Here is a 21,057-nt window from a genome sequence, read left to right as displayed (position 1 = left end):
GTCACTCCCCGTCACGTGGTGATGGGCACGCCCCCTCTGGCGTCAAGGGGCGGGGCCAGGTGGCACCACTCGCGCCGCGGGGAGAAGGGGGCGTGGCTGGCTGGCCTGTGCCATCCAGCACTGCTCTGCTGCCCGGCCTCGTCCGCCCGGAGCCCATTCTCTGCAGCCTGCTCCTTTGCGGACCAGGCCTGTCGCCGCAGTTGTGCCTACTGATGAGCGCCTCTGCGGCCCTCCAGCAAGCTCCCCGGGCCTGAGTAGAAACCCCTCAGTATTTGAGTAACTCCTGGCCGGTGAGGGTTAGGAGCATCCGTGGCTTGTGCACTGGCGCAGGCCCCGTGCTGGGTGTGTTTTGTAACTAAATAACTGGGCTTAGAGTAGCTCTGGTCTAGTGGCTGGAACACGGTGTTTTGCAGGGCTTAAGTGCAGTCCTCACAGCCACCTTCCAGGAAGGTACTTCCTCCAGCGAGTGGCTTGTTTTTGTTTGTGACTTGATCCCACCTTTGAGCCAGCCCAGCAGCGCTCTGGTAGTCTAGCCCTGCCCAATAATATAATTTTCTGGACCTTAGCGTGAGCAGGCACATGGGCCTTTTGCCTGCCCTTATTCTGTTGCTAGTTCATTCCTGAGGACAATCTTTAGCCAGGCATGTGCATCTGTTCATGATTGCCCACGAAAAAAGCCCATCACTGCCACCTGTTAACACCGCCTCTTCCGACAACAACCCGTTGTCATTTTCAGAACCTTACAGTTTCCCCTGCTAGTGAGCTTCCTCCACCTCCCATTCTGCTTCCCCTACCGGGACTTGTCCATCCTCCCCTGGGGGGGGCAGTGAGTGGGGGCAGGGGAGGGTTTCACTTCACTGTATCATTAAACCTTCTACCTTTTCCCAGACAGACTTTAAATGATTTCCTCTTGCCTGGATTCTGATTTAACTTCTTTATGGGGACCTTCAAGTCAAGTTCATAGCGCAGGACTATACCAGGAAGACCACTTTCCAGGATGAGGGAAGGGGCGGGATTTACCTCACCTTCCTGACACTTCCCCACCCAAATCCTTTCCTTCCGTGGGCTTTTCCTTGGCATTTCCCCCTGAGCCTTGCTTTTCCGTCTGAATCTGACTGCCCACCGTTGGGCCCCGTGGCTCTTGCAGCCCGTGACTCCCTTACAGGGAGCTGTATTGTATTGGCTGGTATTAATGTCTGTCTTCCACGACCCCAAATATAGGGATGCATACAAAGTATATCTTCAGAGAAATCCTTCCTAAGTGAACGAACCAGACAAAGAAACTTAGGTGCAAACAGTCAAGTGTGGTGGCTCACACTTGTAAACTAGCAGTACTCAGGAGGTGGAAACAACAGGATCAGGAGTTCAAGGCCAGCCTGGGCTGTGTACTCTGTTTCGTCAGTTTCCTTGACTGCAATTGATGGCTGGCTGTGGGCAATACAGGCTCTTTTAATGCAAGATACAAACCACACTGAAATTGTATGTGTGTGTCTGCCTTACAGACGACTTCAAAGGGTTACAAAGGCTCAGAATTCAAAGACTTCCAAGAGGCTTTACCGGAGGCAGAGGCAGAGAAAGTCACTTCCGAGGTTAAATATTAACCAGTCGGAGAGCTACTGAGAAAATGCCCAGAGCAGAAGGGTTGCAGGTCTGGCGGGGAGAGTGGAGTTGAAAAGGACAGGGTCCAGGCAGACGAGCAAATAGACAGGTGCGTGGCAGTTCACACAGGCTAACAACGGGCGGACAGACAGGTGGATGGCAGTTCACACAGGCTAACAACGGGCGGACAGACGGGTGGATGGCAGTTCACACAGGCTAACAACGGGAGGACAGACGGGTGGATGGCAGTTCACACAGGCTAACAAGGGGCGGACAGACAGGTGGATGGCAGTTCACACAGAATGTATCAAGCACTGGGGACCCAGCCAAGCTGAACGAAGCCCCCGGGGCTGCTAGGAGTTCTCTGTCTGTTTCCTGGCATGTCCACCGAGTGGCCAAATGTTAGGTCTGCCATCCACTGTCAGGTGTCCTCGTCTCTGAGGCCCCAGGGAGGGTGCTCCATCCTTTCCTGGTCTGGTGTGCTAATTTCTGAGGCCTGTTTTATTTTATGTGCATGGATGTTGTGTCTTTATTTATGTGCGATGTGTGCGTGGTATCCTAGGAGGTCAAACGGTTGTGAGCTAAGAATTGAACCCAGGTCCTCTGTAAGAGCGTCGAGAGAGCTTTATGGTCTCGCCATCTCTCCAGTCTTTAGTATGATTTTAGTGTGCCCATGTGCCTGGCTAAGTTTCCAGGGGGTGACTCTTTACATTTAGGAATAAGCTATCTGTCTTTGCCATAGGGGAGGGCTGCCCAGGCAGTGGCTGGAAGGTTGAGAGAGCTGTAGCTCAAGAGTGCTGTTGAGGAAGCTTACTGGGGAGCAAGGAGTTTATTAGAAATATTGCTACCACTGAAATGAGACACTAAGAACCACCACTGTTTTACTATAGCATTGTCTGGACACCCCATTCTTGATCCTAATTATTAGGGTCACCAAAGGATTAAAGGACACACCCTTGAATAGCATGTCGAAACCTCCAGTTCAGCATAACAAAAAGAAATTAATTAAATTTAAAAAATTTAAAACTCTCTCTCATAAAAAAATTAAGATTTATTTTTACTTATGATTGTGTGTGGGATGATAGGTTTTCTATATTCTGATAATCAGTTTCTTCACCGGCACAATAGATCAAGTTGAATTAAAAAGTAAAAGACTAGGTGGACTAGCTTTATTTGGGCAAAGCACTCCCAGGTGACTCTCCAGCCCCCAGAGAGCAAGGCACGGGAAGGCAGGAGAAAATCATGAGGCCGATCTGAAAGAGGGGTCTTAAATACCCTGTAGGAACATTTTATACCTAGGGATATTTATAGTATATTAAATAACCTAAAGGATAATTACTCATTCTCCGCAAACTGGGTTTGTGTCCAGTTATGACGCTTTGGACGGGGACTGGGGAGCTGGTGGCTTCAAGGGAGTCATCGCCCACCGTGTCTGAGCATGTGTAACTGGGCCCGTTGGAGATTCTGAGAGAGAGGAACGGGGGCCTAGTTGGAGATTTCAGTGGAACATGTGTGTGTACCAAGTGCGTGCAAGATACCTAAGGAGGCAGAAGAGTTCATTGGCTGCACTGGGGCTGGGGTGACAGGCAGCCGTGAGTGGGCTCACATGGTCCTGGGAACCAGGCTGGGATCCCTTGGAAGGGCAGTCAGTGCCCTTAGCCACTGAGCCATTTCTCTAGCAGCTTCCCAAGGTAAAACCCAAAAAGTTCAGGCCAGAAGATGGAGCGGTGGCACCATGTAAATGCACACACACACACACACACACACACACACACACACGCACGCACGCACAAATGCATGCACACAAAAGAGGTAAATAAATACATTGCAATGACAAAAGCTAGTCCAGTCGGGGTTGTGCATCTATAATCTAAACCCTGAGAAGGTGAGGCAGGAAGATCCTAAACTTAAGTCCAGCTTTGGACACTAGTAAGATGCACCAAGGGGGGTTGGAGTGAGATTGGCTCAAATATTTGCATGTTTAGTCCCAGTAGGTGAACTGTTTGGAAAAGATTAGGAGGTGTGGCCTTGTGGGAGGAAGTGTGTACAGGGCTAGCCCCAGTGTCTCTCTCTGCCTGCTGCCTGGGGATCGGGATGTGAAGTTCTCAGTTACTTCTCCAGCAGTGTGCCTACCTGGCGCCACCACCCTCTCCACCATGATGCTGGACTAAGCCTCTGAAACTGTACGCAAGGTCCATGTTAAGTGCTTTCCTTTATAAGAGCTTCCTCGGTCCTGGAGTCTCTTTACAGCAATAGAACACTGTGGTTTGGAAGAACATGCTCCTCAAAGGGAAGGGTACTAGGAGGTGTGGCCTTGTTGGAGAAGGAAGTGTGTCACTATGGGGTGGACTTTGAGGTCTCAGAAGCTCAAACCAGGCCTCGTGGCTCACAGTTACTTCCTGCTGCCTGCAGATCAAGATGTAGGACTTTCAGCCCCTGTCTGCCTGCAAACTGCCATGCTCCCCCACCATGACAACTAAGGACTAAACCTCTGAAACTGTAAGCCAGCCCCAATTAAATGTTTTCCTTTATAAGAGTTGCCGTGGTCACAGTGTCTCTTCACAACAATAGACACCCTAAGACAAACACTAACTCAAATGACACCACCTCAAAAATAACTAAATAGACAGGCTTGGTGGCATACCCAGCACTAGCAAGTTAAAAGCAGAAGAATGAAGAATTCAAGGCTAGCCTCAGCTACATAGAAAATTCCAGGCTAGACAGTTATACAAAACCCTACTTTTTAAAAAAAAAAAATTGCTAGAGAGATGGCTCAGAAGTTAAGATCACTGACTTCTCTTCCAAAAGTCCTGGGTTCAATTCCCAGCAGCCCTCTCGTGGCTCACAACCATCTGTAATGAGATCTGATGCCCTCTTCTGGCCTGCAAGTGTACATGCAGGCATAATACAGTACACATAATAAAATTTTAGCTGGGTGGTGGTGGCACAGGCCTTTAATCCCAGCATTTGGGAGGCAGAGGCAGGTGGATATCTGTGAGTTTGAGACCAGCCTGGTCTACAAGAGCTAGTTCAAAGACAGGCCCCAAAGCTACAGAGAAACCCTGTCTCATAAAACCAATGGGGCCGAAGAGATGACTCTGGTTAGCAGCATTTGTTGCTCATACAGAGGACCCATGTTCAATTCCCAGCACCACATGTGGCTTGAAACCATCTATAACTCCAACTCTAGTGGGCCCAGTGACTTCCGAGGGCATTGGCAACACACATGCAGGCAAAACACTCACACACATAAGATAAAAATCTTCTAAGAAGTGGAATTTTATTCAGTTATGAAAGTGTTGGAGGAAAGCTGATGCAAGCAAAGATTATCATAATAAGTGAGTTAAGTCAGACTCAGAAAGACAAGTACGTCATATTTTCTCATGTGTAGATCCTAGGTTTTATACAGATACACAAAGTCATGTCTATATAACAGAAAAGTGTAGCAACGCTGCCTAGGAAGATGAATGGAACTAAAGCAGGAGAAAGTGAAAAGGGAAGGGGTGGGTACAGAACACAGTCAAAAAGCTGTAAGTTTGTACAAAGGTGAAACCTAGTACTATCTACAATAAATATAAACCAATAAATATATTTTTAAAAGGAGCATTGGGTTAGGCACAATGGCATATGCTTTTAACCTCGGCACTTGAGAAATGGAAGCAGGATTCAAGGCCAACCTGGTCTACATAGAATGTTCTGGGCAACCAGGAGACATCGTGAGACTGTTTCAAAACAAAAACAAAAACGTTTTATTTGCCAGGTGTGGTATGGCGGCTCCTGTCTGCAATCCTAGCTCTCAAGAGACTGAGGCAAGAGAAGGGGGATCCTTATGAGTTCAAGACCGGCTTGGGTTACATAGTGAATTCCAGGTCAACCTTGGCTGCAAAGTGAGGCTTTGTCTCAAAAGGGGAAGGACTGGGGATGTAACTCAGAACGTAGAGTGCTGGCCCAGCACCCACAAAGCCCTGGGTTTCTCCCCTGGAACCACAGCAACCACAGGCAGGCGAATTAGAAGTTCAAGGTCATCCTTGGGTACATAGTGAGTTTTCATGAGACCCTGTTGAGTTCACGTTGAATAAAACAAGGAAGAATAAATAACCAAGCTCAGACTTCCGTTCAGGGTTAGCTGAGCCCTTTGTGATTTCGCCCCTGGAGTCGGCCTGAGCTCCGGCTGGGGACATCTATATATTCAGCCCTGGTAACTGGCCCAGGGATAGCCTGCAATCTGGGTCCGGGGGCTGTGTTTGGTTTCTCAGGGAAAAGGTCACCTTTGTGTTTCTGTGACTGCCCATCCCATCCCTAGTTTGGAGGTAGAAGTGGAAGAAGAACCCTGGGTCCTTTCTGTCCCCTTCTGGGAGAGATCTCTGGTAGGTCTGCTGGTCAACAGACTCTGTGCTGGCCTCTGGGAACAGGGATGCCCTCTCAGGGTTTTTGTGAGGACTAAAACCACAGGTGAGTGTCCTTTGTCAGTTTGCCAGGCCCCTAGTGGTGAAGGAGCCCAGGGCCTCCTGCAAGCTCGGCACAGGCCTTATCCCTGAGCGACACTTGACTCTGGCAATGAGCTTTTGGTGTCTCTCGTGGGCTTGCTCACATATCAGCTTTCCCTGAGGGCCATCATCCAGGTACTTAGTAACGTGGGAAGGATGATATGGCCAGGCTGTGGGAGGGCTCACTGTTTACTATTGTATGTGAAGTCAGTGGGTGACCAGCCTGGGGTGGGGGCAGCTGGGAGAGAGAGCAACAGAGGGCAGGGTGTCTAGACAGGCAGGAACAAGCCGTCCTTTCCTCACTTGGACGCCTGGCCACTCCTCTCCATACCGTTCGGGTTTCTTCTTCGGTGTGAAGGCTAAAGCAGTCAGGGCCTTGAAATATGGAGAAGCCCAGGCTAGACTGGAGAGCCTATGTGCTGTCTCTGTGTAGGGCTCAGGGACCTTCCCAGGCATTGCACGGGCCCCTCTCCTGGGATTGCTTCTGGCACCTCCTTCCACAGGCTCCTGCCAGCTTCATACTGTCGTGGTCAGGCTGGCCCCATTGCTTGATCCCCAGGCCCAGGCTGCCCCTCCTGGTCCCCAGCCAGTCTAGGAGCCACCTCTCATGACCTTGGGCCCTTCCTAAGGGCCTGGCACCGGCCTCGCCAGAACCCAGCCAACTCCCAGCTTTGAAACTGGATAGTTGATGCCCAGAAGGATAAAAGGCTCTTTGCATGGCCTACTGACAAGCCGCAGGTGTCACGTCAGGCCTGCCTGTGTACTTGCGGCCACCCTGGCTGTGTGTCATTGCAGGGACTCAAGGGGGCCCTCCACCAAGCCGCAGCCTGGCTCAGGGATGTTTTCCCTCATTGCCCTCACAGGGCTAAGGAAAGAAGACATTGTTTAGTTTAACAGTAAAATACAGGAACATTCAGGCCCTCTTGGCAGCCAGAACACAGGCATGTTCCTAGGAAAAGGGACATCAGAAAGTCAGCAAAACCTTTGTGCCTGCTGAGGGGACAGTCAGCTGCAAGCCCTTCCACAGGAAAGCCTGAGAGAACTGTGGAGTTTCTGGCAGCGAAACAAAAAATCCTGGCTGTCTGGGGGAGGAGCAGGCAGCATGAGCTCCAGACTGGCTGGTTAGGCTAGACGTTTCGCCTCCCCTCTTCCTCTCTGTATAGCCAGGGACTGGTCACCTGGACACCCACTTGCCTCCTAGAATGGTCATGAGTGGCCTCTGCCTGCGTGTGACCAGCCAGGCAGCACACACCCCTTCCCCAGGGCCTCTCGAAGAGGAGGAGGTGAGGCCTCTGTGGGTACTGGAGCCACAGTGTCAGCTGCCTCACTGGCTAATCTGTCATTTTGCAGGTGCTGTGTGTCTGGCTTAGGGCTGAAGAAGGGACTAGAACACACCCTGTCCCCACCTAGGCCTTGGACTGTTCAGGCCAGTGCCTTCTCTGCAGCTGATCAGTTCCAAAGAAATGCACGGAGACTTATAGTAACTATGAACTCTTTGGTCTATTAGCTCAGTTATTTATATTTTAATAAATAAAATATTCTTTTATTTTAACAAATAAAGCTTGTCTGAAGATCAGAGAGTAAAACAGCCCCACTTACAGACCAGGCAGTGGTTAACACACACCTATAATCCCAGCAGCCACACCAGTTGCCATAGAAACCGAGCAGTGCAAACCTTTAATCTCAGTCCTAGAGAAGATTATAAAACGGGAGGAGACAGCTCTCAGACAGTCTCATTCTGAGATTCCTGGAGTCAGGATCGCCATTTTCGGACTGAGATCAAGGTAAGAGCCAGTGGCTGGCTGCTTTGCTTTTCTAGTCTTTAGGTTGAACCCCAATTTCTTTCTCTGAGTGTTTATTAATCATGCTTCATTAGTTGGGTGTGGGCTGAGGGCTGGTGGGGATGAATTGTTCATTCTGTCTATTTCTGTGTCTCTTCTAAGTTTTTTGAGACAGAAAGTAGGAGCGGGGCTGAGGGTGACTGACACCCAGTTGGCAGAGTATTTGGCCAGCTCTGAGTCCTCAGTGCTGCATAAAACTGGCCTTGTGAGGGTTGGGGAGATGGCCCAGTGGTTAGGAGCACTTGCCTTGCAGGAGAGTGGTAGCACACACTTTAGTCCCAGCACTCTGGAGGCAGGGGCAGGTGGATCTCTGAGTTCATGGCCAGCCTGGTCTACAGAGTGAGTTCCTGGACAGCCAGGGGCTACACAGAGAATCCCTGACTTCAAAAATAAACAATCAATCAAACAAAAACAAACAAACAAACAAACAAACAAAAATTAGCGCTTGCAAAAGATCTGGGTGTGGGCTCAGTGAGATTTAGGTTTCAGGACCGGGCAGGCCTCCAGTGGAAAACGCAGCTGAGGAAGGCTTTAGGGCGCATAACTGCAGGGCAGGAGGCCCCAGGCCACAGCTACAACAGCATACACTGTGCCAGGCGTTTTGGGCTCCACGATGATTCACGCTGGATCCTAGGACAAAGGCTGGCTTCAGTGGAGGGTCCTGGCTCAGAAGCCATGGGAGAATGAGGAGTGAATGGCCTTCCAGCTTGAGTGAGCAGAACAGAGGCACTGGTCATGTGTTCCGGAAGCACTGAGTGACCAAGGGGCCCAGGAGTCGGCAGGCAGGTTTCCCTAGGGTGCTGTGATCAGGGGACCGAGGATGGGGCGGCATGAAGGTCGTTCTCCAGGTTCCCCAGACCTTTGCTGAAGTTGTAGGACACCCACCTGGGCTTTGGAAATGGCAGTTCTCACCTGTCCTTACTGGGTGACTTCAGGCAGGTGTCGCGACCTCCCTGGGCCTGTTTTCTATGGAACTGGAGCTGGTAACAGAACTACCTAAGGCTCGAGGAAACAGTTAACTGACAAGCTGCTCCCTGAGGCACCAGGGTGACATTAACTGCCTTAGGATAAATGCACCCAGAGAGGCTTTTGTGGAGCACAGGGCCCCTCCCTGCAGCCCCTCTCAGTCTGTGTTTTCCTTTGTTTTTGAGACCGAGTTTCTCTGCGTAGCTGCAACTGTCCTGGAACTAGCTCTGTAGACCAGGCTGGCCTCGAACTTAGAGACCCACCTGCCTCTGCCTCCTGAGTGCTGGGATTAATGGTGTGCGCCACCACTGCCCAGTGTGTGTGTTATTTTTTTAAGGGAGAGGTACAAGAGACACAGTAGGGGGCTTGGATCTCAGAGGCAACCTGGAAGAATTCTTTCTCTGGCTGGAGAGGAGGCTCAGTGTTTAAGAGCACTTGTTCCTCTTCCAGAGGACCCAGGTTCAGTTCCCAGTACCCACAGGGTGGCTCAAAGCCATCTGTAACTCTATTTCCAGGGAATCCAACAACTTTTTCCGATCTCTATGGGCACCTAGCACTCATGTGGCTCACATACACTCATACAGGCAAAACACTCATATGTGTAAAAGTAAAAATAAATAAAATGAAAGAAAGAGCCTGCTATTGTCTTCCACCATGGAGGACTCTGGGATCAGACTCAAGCTGCCCGGCTTGTCAGCAAGTACCCTTCCCCACTATGCCATCTTAAAGCCCATGCCAACCCTCCTCCCCTGTTTTTGAGACAGGGTCTCATGTAGCCCAGGCCGGCCTTAACTCCTTAGGCAGTCAAGGATAACCTTGAATCTCTCTTCCTGTGTCTACCGCCTAAGTGGGTACCACATAGGCCTGCATCACCACACCGGGTCTGCTATGCTGAGGCCGGATCCCAGGGCTCCCTGCACGCCAGGCAAGCACTCTACCAACTGAGCTACAACTGAGCCCTGTGATCCATTTTCAGCATTTAGCTGTTTCCTTCCTGTTGGGACCATTTGGAGTCCTGGCCTCCAGCTGCTCTTCCCTGCTAGAGATCTTTACTTTTCTTCTGATTTGAGTTTCTGAAAGCTGTGTCAAAATTGTTTACCAGCTCTGCTTCACGAGCGCATGTTGCCTTGGCCTTGAGGATCAGAGGATAAGGTTTTCACCTGTTGGCCCACCTGATGGTTGGGTATATAAGCCTCCATGGTGCTATTGAATAAGGGGCTTCTTACCAGCGACTAGAGGTCCATGTCTCTCTGTCTCTCTGTCTGTGTGTCTTTGTGTGTTTTAACCTCCAGCCCCTTGCCTGAAGCTCGAGAACTGTATGGTAGTGCATAGAGCACAGACAGGCATTGTGCTCTGCACCTTACAGCAATGAACGGGGTTAGATGCAAGAAGATGCCGAGAATGGTACCAAGTTAAAAAAAAATCCCTGAGGGCTGCAGAGATGGCTCAGAGGTTAAGAGCACTGACTGCTCTTCCTGAGGTCCTGAGTTCAATTCCCAGCAACCGCATGGTGGCTCACAACCATCTGTAATGAGATCTGGTGCCCTCTCTGGCGAGTAGGCATATATGCAGACAGAACACTGTATACATAATAAATAAAAATAAAAATCTTTAAAAAAAACAATCCCTGAACCCCATGCAGAAGATTATTGGTCAGGCCAAGCTGCTCTGTCCAGCTCCAGAAACTTCCTGTGACCCCTCTGTTGCTTCTGCTTGTGCTTTCTCTAGCAGGGCAGGGGCAGGGTAGACATCTCCAGGGGGTAAAGGTCAGAGTTCAGGAAAGTGGGCAAAACTCTGCAGGCTCCTCCCACAGCAGGGAGAGCTGCATCTGGGACCACTTCCTCTTTTCTCACTCTGAAAATAGGACCTACCCTGCAGGGCAGTCTGAAGAGATGGGCACAGATTTCAGGCTGTCCTAGCCCTGCCTCGCCCCCAGGACAGGGAGTGTGGAGTGCGCTGGCCAGTTGCCTCCCTCCCAGCTTCTGGGGTAACTGAGGACCACCCTGCAGCCTTGCAGGATGGAGCATGCCGGCGGCAACGAGGAGAAGCAGGCTTCAGTGTGCAACCTGGTGGCTGTGTTTGAGAACAGCAGGTACCGGTGTTTGGGGAGGGGTCAAGCCCTTCTATTTGCCTGGTTCTTCGGGTCCTGCCCTGGGTTCTCTCCCAGGTGCCTTCAGGACAGGTGACTGGCAGTACCAGAGACTGCTCTTGGGGCCCTGAGCTGGACAGGATGAACAAATAGCATGCATTGGGGGATCCCCAACACACACACACACACACACACACACGCACGCACGCACGCACGCACGCACGCACACACACGCACACACTTCCCACTCAAACCAGGACACAGTTAAGTGGCTGTCATTGAGATGGGAGCCAAAGGACAGGGCACAGATGACATGGGACTGGACAGGGCCAAGCAGAGCCAGGCTCACACTGCCACCATCTCACAGGCCCTTTCATACGGGCTCACCCTAATGGCCCCAGGGTTCTGTTCCCACCTTTAAAGAAGAGGAGGCAGGGGTGGGGGGGTGGGACCAGGTTCTTTACGTTTCTGAGCTTTGGGACCTGTGCTGAGGCTTGCATCTGAAGGGGAAGGACAAAGCCAGGTGAGGGAGTGTGTCCTAGGTGGTCTGGGAGGGGTGTGAGGGTGACATGTAGGACTGCTCTGCAGACCTGGGACCTGGGAGTGTCGTACGCACCACTCTCTGGAAGCACACCCAGATATAGGTTGGCCTCTTTGAGAAGCGGAGCCTGAAAGATGGGAGGGAGAGGCTGAACCCTGTTTGTGCTAGGGAGTTCCAGAGCCTGGATGCACCACAGGGGTTCTAGCTGAGGCACCCAGGCCTCCAGTTGCTAGATGCTGGGTTGAGGCAGGTTTCCCCCCTAGAAGGCAGCTACCAGAGGGGGGGACTCTGACAATAACCCTCAGCCACCAGTGCTCCCAGCCCTAGGGAGCCATGAGAACACAGTGCAGTGCCTAGGGGCAGGGACAGACTTCTGCTTATGATAAAAAGTTCCCTCCTCCCACAATGCAAGACCACAAGCTTGGACTGGGCAGGCCTCCATGCTGTGTGCAGGCCAGAGTCCCATGTCATGCCAGCAGTACTTTCCCTTCTGAAGCTTTGGCAGCTGACCCTGCCTCTCCAGGGGCTTGGCCAAGCTCATCCTATTCAGCACCCGGGACAGCTCCCCACCACCCCAGCCGTGGGACCACCACACTCAGAGTGTTGGAGGGTGGGTAGGCTCGTGGGCGTGCCAGCCCCTGGGGTACCGAGCTGTGCCAGGCTGCACCTCACAGGTGGAGTCACCCTAGACGAGAGCAGGTCACAAGAAGCGTGTTCAGAGATGAGGGAGTCAGCCTACAGAGCGAGGGGTGCCGTGCAGGCTTCTCTGTGGGGCCCTTGGCACAGAGCTGATCTGAAACTAAAGCCTGGGGAGGAAACAGCCACAGGCCTGAGTGCTTGGAAAATACAGAAGCTGAAACCAAATGCTGAAGAGAAAATCTGAGACTCAGCACACTCCCGACCCGCTCAGCTCCCCTTACCCATGCCTCCCTGACTGCAGGCCATGAAGCCAAGGAACTCCGTTTTCAGTGCCTGAATGGGCCCCGATATTTCTGCTACTACCTCCATTGGGCCCTGTGACCCAGACAATCGCCTCAGTTCTCAAGAGAAAAGGCACATTCCTGTGGAGGTTTGGACCCCAGCCTGCACAATTTGAACCCCTTCCGAGTTCTCATCCTTCTGCCTCGGTTTCCACAGCTGCAGCATGGATGCAATGATACTCTTTCTCTTTGGGTTTTGGAGGGTTTTTTCCAACCTGTCTGGCCTCTATTTCCTAGGCTTTTTCATGGGGATGCCTACCTGGTGTGCTTCCCTGCACACGCCTAGCAGGGAGCACTGCCAGGGCAGGCTTCTTTGGTCTGTAGAACTGGTATATGCAGTGGAATAAAACTGAGGGTCAGACCCATGGGGCAGGGGCCCTGCTCCCCAGGCCGCCTTTGTCCCCTGGTAGTGGTGTGAAGGGCATGGGTTCCCCTGAAAAGCCCCAAGTTAGCATCTGGGTCCTTCTGTATTACTCTACGGCTCCCACCTTCCCTTGATCAGGAGAAGGATAGACATTAAAACCAGCGTGAAGTCCAAAGGTGAGGGTGACCCTGAAGGTGCCCTGAAAAGCTGTGTGCCAAAGGAGAGTTTCTCTAGACGTGGTTGCATTTGAAACAGGGAAGTATACAGTTCCCCAAAGAATAAAACAGTCCACAATGACTCATTTGAGAACCAGAGCAGTTCCCTCCCAGAAGGGTGTTGGTGGTGCCGGAGACATGGCTCAGTTGCTAGAGTGCTTGCCTAGCATGCACAGAACCCTGGGTTCTGTCCCCCACACCAGGCACGGTGTCCCATGCCTATCCCGGCTCTAGGGAAGTCAAGGCAAGAGGAACAGGAGTCCAAAGTCACCTTCTGCAGCACCTGCTCTATGGGATGGTACACGAGCTGGGAACTAAGCTGCAGACTTAAAAAAACACGCACACAAGGCCGGGCGGTGGTGGCGCACGCCTTTAATCCCAGCACTCGGGAGGCAGAGGCAGGCGGATCTCTGGGAGTTCGAGACCAGCCTGGTCTACAAGAGCTAGTTCCAGGACAGGCTCCAAAAAACCACAGAGAGCCGGGCGGTGGTGGCGCACGCCTTTAATCCCAGCACTCGGGAGGCAGAGGCAGGCGGATCTCTGTGAGTTCGAGACCAGCCTGGTCTACAACTCCAGGCTCCAAAGGACAGGCTCCAAAGGACAGGCTCCAAAGCCACAGAGAAACCCTGTCTCGAAAAACAAAAAAAAAAAACAAAAAACAAAAAACAAAAAAACAAAAAAACACACACACAGAGACACGGGTCATCCCTGATACAAGAATGCCCACTTTATTGTGCTCAGGGACAGCTTACATAGGGCTCTGCCCACGCCCCAGCTCTCGGGGTTTTTCAACTGCAGACCCACCAGCCTACCATCAGGGTCTCGTGCTCAGAGCAGCTGCAGGCTGCTCAGACCAGAGGAAAACAAGTTGTTTACAGGAAATTCAGGGTCTGGTGGTCCGTGGTCCCCCAAAACCTTCCACTATAAAGAGGGCCAAGGCCAGCCTGTGATGCAGGAGATCCTGGCTCAAAAGAGAGGGGGCAGGAGGGCTGAGGAGAGATGCAGAAGTCTTGGCAAGTTCCCATGCTGTACCAGGCACTTGGGGGCCGTGAATACCAGTGACTCACACCAGTCACCTGGAGGGGACCCTCAGGCGTGATTTGTTCTTAGCAGGACGGTGGGAACAGCACCTGGATCCCATAGTCTTGATGGCCAGCCCCGTAGCCCCGAACACCAGCTGCCCCTATCCCCAGGGCCTTGGGAGGCACCTCCTGCTGAGGAAGCCTTGAAGTCTGAGCTCCGACCAGTCAGCAGGACATATCTGAACTCCCTCAAAAATAAGCTAATAAGCGGGGCTTGGAGGAAATCCTGCCAGCCTGGGGCTGGGCCAGGGCCAGAGGCACAGGTAAGGAGTGGATCTCAGGGCTGCTGGCTCTGGTGGGGGATGGGTAGGAGGGCCCCTCAGCCTTCCATCCCTCTTGCTCTTCCTGCCTCCTCTCCCTCCTCTTCCACACAGGACCTTAGAATGTAGCCCAGGCTAACCTTAAAGTTACCTTCTCCTGCCTCTACATCCCCAGTGCTGGAATGGCAAGTGTGTTCCAATAAGCCCAAGTCCCCCTCTTCCTAAAAGGTCACAAGCCACATTGGTTCGTGGCCCTCCCTTATAACCTAATGTAACCTTGTAGCCCCCTACCCCTGAAGAGCCAGAGACTGGCTCAGCTGGGAAGCCAGGCACCTTCTGCTCCATGTTTGGAGAACTCCCCAGCAGGCAGCCAGGTCTCCTCCACTGTGGCTCCTTTGTCCCTGGCTCCCATGAAAACCCAGATGGAAGCTGCCTAACCTTAAAGCCTCAGCCCACGAACTAGGCACCCCTCTAGGCTGTATCCTAAGAAGGCTAGTCCAGGGCCAGACCTGGTGCACTGTGGGAGGTCAGGGATACCAGAGGGGGTGCTCACTGGGCACAGCCACAGTGTCCTCTGAGGAATGGCGAGCCAAGTGACAATCCTTCTTTCCCATTCCCCTCTTAGGAACCTGAGGAGAAGAGGGTTGTGCAGGAGCTTCTGGAGACAGAGCAGGCCTACGTTGCACGCCTGCACCTGCTTGACCAGGCCAGTGGAGACTCCCCAGCACCCTCCATATCAGGAATGCTGACAGCAGCCCAGGGCTTGGCTTTGACTCAACCCACTGACCCTTGGGTGGGGTTGGGCCAGCATCGGAACTGAGACCCTTAGCACCACAGGCACTGCCTTTGTTCCTAACCGGCCTTATACATGGCAGCCCTGCCTGGTTTCCCCAGGTTGCCCTCACCAGACACCCCTCCTTTCTTATGGTGCTTCAGCCAAGGGAAGCCCAAGGCCCCCAGATGGCACAGATGGAGCTGTTTTTTCCTTGTTCCCTTGGCCACGTCCTAGAAATTCCTGGCTTGCCTGCCTGTCTGTAAAGTAGCTAGAATCCATTCTCCCCTGGCCATCTCTCCCAGGGCTGTGGCTAGGATGCAAATCTGGCTCTGCTGGAGCTGGGTGTCCTCCTGGGCTGGGGGGTGTGGATGGTGGTTCCTTCTTAGACAGGGTATGATCTGGTGCCGGTCCCCTGCACAGGTGTTCTTCCAGGAGCTGCTGAGAGAGGCGGGCCGCAGCAAGGCCTTCCCTGAGGACGTGGTACGGCTCATCTTCTCCAACATCTCCTCCATCTACTGCTTTCATGCTCAGTTCTTCCTCCCAGAGCTGCAGCGGCGCGTGGATGACTGGTGAGGTCCCAGGTCTCAGTGCCCCAGCTTGATCAGGGGCCACAGACCCAGGCTAGGGAGCCTGTGAAGCAGTGAGTGTAACGCTGGCCATGACTGTCTCCTAAAGGCCTCTACTCCTTGCACAGCTGAGGAGGAAGGGGGCAATTCTAGGTCCCGGGACTTAAGAGGCCATGGATGTCATGAGCCCAGGAGCTCAGAGTCTAAGGAGGAATGGGACCCTCAGGGTGTCACTCTCCCCTGCACCTGCCCCAAGCATACTGGAAAGGCTGGGGCCAGACTGAGAGCCTTCCCTTCCCCACTCAGGACAGCCACACCCCGCATCGGAGATGTGATCCAGAAACTGGCCCCGTTCCTGAAGATGTACAGCGAGTATGTGAAGAACTTTGAGCGCGCAGCGGAGCTGCTGGCCACCTGGATGGAGAAGTCTCAGCCCTTCCAGGAGGTGGTTACTCGCATCCAGGTGAGGGGCGCAGGGGTGGAGCTTGCACGGCCACCTGGTGGGCCTGCCTCATTTCCCCAGGCCGGGCACCCCACTCAGACCTGGGACCCTGCTCTCCGACCCCTCACATTTTGCCCCCTCTCCCCAAGCTCAGCGAGGCCTCGGGCAGCCTGACCCTGCAACACCACATGCTCGAGCCAGTGCAGAGGATACCGCGGTACGAACTGCTGCTCAAGGAGTATGTGCAGAAGCTGCCAGCCGAGGCGCCAGACCGTGCAGATGCCCAGAGTGAGGACACCATGGGTCCCAGGGAGCTGGGGTGGAAGGCAGGCTGCCATGTGTATACCGAGGACCTACTACAATGATTCTCATGACCTCTGTCATTGCATCAATCACTGGCACGTCATACATGTTATTGACACCACAGCCACAGTTGACAGACAGTCCAGTAAGGCCCCGAGAGGTTAAATAACTTGCCAGGGTCACACAGGCCAGAACGGAGCAGGGCTGGGATTTGAATCTACATCTGTAAGGTGTACCTTCTAGGTCTGGCTTTGCTCAGGGAGTGGAGATGATTGCTGAAGTCATACATCTAACCACACAGCTTCCCGGGGGTCTCGGTGCCCCTCTCCTAGGTGGTTCCTGCCTTCCAGACCCTCACTATGCTGGCCTGCATGGGCAGGGCTGTGCTGTGCCTGGTGGTGGTTATGGCAGGTCCCCCAGGCCATATTGCGGCGCCCCAGCCTGCAGGTCTCCAGGAGTAACTGCATCCTTGCTCCCTTGCTAGGAGCGCTGGACATGATCTTCTCAGCTGCGCAGCACTCCAATGCAGCCATTGCAGAGATGGTGAGCAGCCCGTCCTGGCGTGGGTGTGGGGCATTCCCAGATGCATCGATCTCGCCCAGGGTACCTGTCCCACGCTGCCTCCTTGCCTCCGGCTCCCTCCTCCCATCCCCACCAGGCACATTATCAAGAAGCTGGGACCCTGCCCAGTAGGCTGAAGGTGTGCCCCATCTCCAGGAGCGGCTGCAGGGCCTGTGGGAGGTATATCAGCGCCTGGGCCTGGAGGATGACATGGTGGACCCCTCCAACACCCTGCTCCGAGAGGGCCCCGTCCTGAAGATCTCCTTCCGACGCAGCGACCCGATGGAGCGTTACCTGTTTTTGGTAGGGGCTGCCAGGTTCTGTCAGGTGTGCGCTGGGAAGCAGAAAACCAGAATCTGAGTCCTGGCTTACTTCTAAAGATAACACAGCCTGAGGGAATTAGGGCAGTCACCAGGAAGATCTGCCGGAATGACCCTGGAAAAACCAGGGTCTCTGGACATCCAGCTGTATGGCTACCTTGAGATCAATAACCCCTGCTGCTCTGGTTCCCTAGTGCTCAGAGTGGAGGGACCCTTCAGAGTCCGTTGGTGCAATTGGGGGCGAGACAGCTACATTCTCGCTCCTTCCTAGATCACCTGTGCAGACCGGTGCGCCAGCCTAGAGTGTGGCCAGGGGAAGGGGAAAGGTTATGGTCAGATCACCCGAGAGACCCTGAGCGGCTACCCATACCGCCTGTGTCTCCCCAGTTCAACAACATGCTGCTGTATTGTGTACCCCGCGTCCTTCAAGTGGGCGCCCAGTTCCAGGTGCGAACCCGCATCGACGTGGCTGGCATGAAGGTGAGCCATCCTCCAAAGAGGACCCAGGGTGGGGGACAGTGGGGGGGAGGGCAGAGCAGGTCCTTGGGGGGAAATGTGAGCAGAGCTCTGCTGTCCGGCCCTTAGGAAGCAGCACAGCTTATCCCACGGCAGTGCACAACCCTGGCAACTCCCTAGCTTTCCTTGCTATGGGCACCATTGCTGTCCACATGGCAATGTGTGACCAATGTTCTGAGTGGCAGGTCCGGGTGGGCCTGATGGGCCTGGCGGCCTGATGTGTGTAGGCTCTTCTGTACTGTGTGCTGCTGGGGATGGCCCCCCTGCCTGGGACGGCCCCCCTGCCTGGGATGGCCGGCAAGCATTCTTTTGGGTCTTACCCCATGCCTGGAGTCCTGCATTTCCAGGTGACCACAAGGGACCCTGATGCTCCTGCCCATGTGCTGATGTTTGAGCAGGATTGGAGGGTAAGGCAGCCCTGGCCACTGGCTGGATGTGTTCTCATCTAAAGTGGAGCTCAGATGAGCAGGGCCAGCTCCGCCTCCTCCTCCATCAGACCCTCTCCACAGCCCTCTGCTGCAGAGTGTTTCCTGGATGAGGTGTCTTCTTATCGTCTAAGGACAGTTATAGATAGGGCTGGGGATGTGACTCAATCGATTAAGCACTTGTCTGGTGGATTCCATCCCCTGCGCTGCACAAGCTAGGTAGAGTGGGCCAACCCTGGAATCCTGACCCTGAGGACCCCAAAGTCGGGTAGTAAACCCTCCCTATAGTACCCAAACCAGAGGGGAAAGCTCAGAGGTACTGAGTCTGGAGCCCAGGATCTCGCCCCCATCCCCACCCCATGGAGAGTTCCAGGGGTACGAACACCTTCTGAGGGTTCATAGTGTCTTCACCTGAGTTGGCTGGAGTCTTTTACGTGTGTGGCTCCACCTGAGACTTCTAGCCTCCGTCCTGAGATGGTCAGAGAGTCTCAGAGGCCAGAGTGTGAGCAGGCATGTCTGAGAGGGGCCTTTGGTGAGCAAGACTGAGGGAGGAGGTAGACAGAACTATGCATAAGAGAAAGATATTGGAAAGACAAACTCAGCCTAGAGAGTGTCAGAGGCCGACAGCAGGGCCGGGTGTGATGGTACATGATTTTGATCTCAGTTTTACGGAAGTCGAGGCAGGCAGATCTCTGTGAGCTTGAATCTAGACGGATCTACATAACGAGACTAAACTAGCCTACATAGTGAGTTACAGGGCTAGCCAGGGCCTCAAAGTGAAACCTTGTCCCTAAAGAAGGGGAGGACCCAAAGGAGGCAAAAGCTATACAGACCAAAGGAGATTCACAGCTCGGCATGGGAGCTCACACCTGTAATCTCAGCGCTTGGGAGGCTGAGACAGGAGGATTGCTGCAAATTCAAGGACAGACTAAATTGTGCAGTGAATTTCAGGTCAGCCTGGGGTGTACAGAGAGACCACCTCAAAAAACAGAGTTTGTAATGTCTCTCAGTTGGTAGAGAGCTTGCCTAACATTCCCAGAGCCCTGGATCGGATCCAGGCAACCAGTAGCCCAGATGTGCTGGCCCACACCTGTAATCTCAGCATTTGGCAGGTGTTGGCGGGAGGACCAGGAGTTTCAGCCATCCTTGGCAACATAGTGAGGTTAATGCCGGCCAAGACCACATGAGAACCCGCCTCAGAAACAGAAGGGTGGCTGAGAAGGCCACGTGTCCCTCGTGTGCCTGCTCTTGGCTGCCACCCTCTGGCGCAAGCCTGTGTCTCTTGTCAGTGGCCTCACAGTACCCTCTGCTGGATGTTTCTGGGCACAACGGGTGAAGAGCAGGCTAAAACAAATGGGAACCATTTTCTGACTCAGGTTTGAAGGAATGTGGCTTGAACCACTCTGGTGGTTCTTCCAGTCTATGGTCTGGTAACAGGACCACATGGTTCTCACAAGGCGATTGTGCCCATGGTGTGAGCCGGTCCTATGAAGGAGGAGATGTCACAGAGGCATGCCTTTCCAGAACCTCATATCCAACCGAACGGGTGCAGGAGGGCACCCTATCGCAGGGGTGCCATCTGTAGCCAACTGTGACATAGCATAGCTCGCGTATTTGTAGTGAGAGTTGACCGGCAGATGGCAGTCAAATGCCTTGTTCCAACGAGATCTGGAGATGAGCCAGTTGGCCAACAGACGCCAGGAAAGCCTTCTGAAGCAGGGAGCCCTTTGATGATGGGCACAAAGACCTGAGTGGGCTAGAGGAGCCCTGAACTGAGCCAGACCCAGAGAAGGCCAAGCAGGCTAAGATGGCCCAGCAGGGCATCAAAGACTGAAGCTGCTATTGAGGACCCCAGAGCATCTCGACCCAGGCAGGAAGTTCCCCAGGGGTCCCCCTTTCCTTCCTACCCTGGACCCCAAGCTTTGGGCTTCCACCTTCTTTTCTTGGCCTCTCCCCTGACAGGTTACAGAGTCTGCCCAGGCCCCCCATACTGTCCCTCAGTGGAGTCACCCTTCTCTCCCCAGCCCGTCTGTCCCCAGCATCGGCCCCAAATCACCCAGGCTTTACCATCCGTCCCTTGTGCACGGTGGCTGTGTGCAGTCTCCGCCATTCATAGGCCTCCCCTAGGCAGGACACAGGGTCCAGACCACGCCCAGTCCTTCCCAAAGGACAGGCTGAGCAGAGAAGCCTGGCCGCTGCGGAGCAGTGGGAACGCAAGCCCCAGGCTTTAGGTTCCCTGGGCCAGTCTCTATGAACACCTGGGGAGGACTGGGTTGGCTGGACTTTGGGGGAGGGGTGAAAGTATTTATCCAACCTCGCTCTCGATGGCAGAAACCCAGCGTTCGGTGCCTCATTTTCCCCTTGAAATGCAGTCTCAAGCCTGCTCTGAGCTTCCAGTTCCAGCACCATGTGAATACGGATGAGATCCACTTCCCAGGATCCCTCTGAGGATGGCCGAACTTTTTATGATGGAAATATTTAGGCCATGGGAATAGTCCCGTAAGCTTTCACAGACCCGTCTTACTTTGAGGTCCAGTTTCTGTTTCTGGTGACTCTCTGGAACTGTCCCTCCACTTCACACCGGGTCAGCCTCGATGCTGCTGACAAAATCCCGAAGGCTTCAGTCCAGTTTGCATAGAGTTGGGTGCCTGTGCACCGGCCTGGGTTAGGGTTGTTCCTGCCTGCAGTGCTAGGTGTGAGTGAGGGCTGTTCCTGCCTGCTGTGC

The 21,057-nt window shown here is 53.5% G+C and overlaps 1 protein-coding gene across 2 annotated transcripts in view; it reads left to right on the top strand.

The window, feature by feature from the left end:
• Window positions 1-10,771: 10,771 nt before the first annotated feature.
• Window positions 10,772-21,057, top strand: part of Fgd2 (FYVE, RhoGEF and PH domain containing 2) — a 16,870-nt gene continuing 6,584 nt past the window's right edge. Inside the window, exons 1-9 of one of the 2 annotated variants that reach the window (XM_005360326.3) lie at window positions 10,772-10,985; window positions 14,196-14,427; window positions 15,050-15,130; window positions 15,620-15,768; window positions 16,072-16,228; window positions 16,357-16,495; window positions 16,995-17,053; window positions 17,228-17,374; window positions 17,779-17,871. In XM_005360326.3, coding sequence (XP_005360383.1) covers window positions 10,912-10,985; window positions 14,196-14,427; window positions 15,050-15,130; window positions 15,620-15,768; window positions 16,072-16,228; window positions 16,357-16,495; window positions 16,995-17,053; window positions 17,228-17,374; window positions 17,779-17,871 — 1,131 coding nt within the window. In that variant the 5' untranslated portion in view covers window positions 10,772-10,911. Of the gene's footprint in view, window positions 10,986-14,192; window positions 14,428-15,049; window positions 15,131-15,619; window positions 15,769-16,071; window positions 16,229-16,356; window positions 16,496-16,994; window positions 17,054-17,227; window positions 17,375-17,778; window positions 17,872-21,057 lie in introns of both variants that reach the window. The other variant, XM_026785811.1, reaches the window with a different exon arrangement.

Source organism: Microtus ochrogaster, linkage group LG2 (genome assembly GCF_000317375.1).
Source record: "Microtus ochrogaster isolate Prairie Vole_2 linkage group LG2, MicOch1.0, whole genome shotgun sequence".
Lineage (NCBI taxonomy): Eukaryota > Metazoa > Chordata > Mammalia > Rodentia > Cricetidae > Microtus > Microtus ochrogaster.
This window is presented reverse-complemented; position numbering and strand designations above follow the sequence as displayed.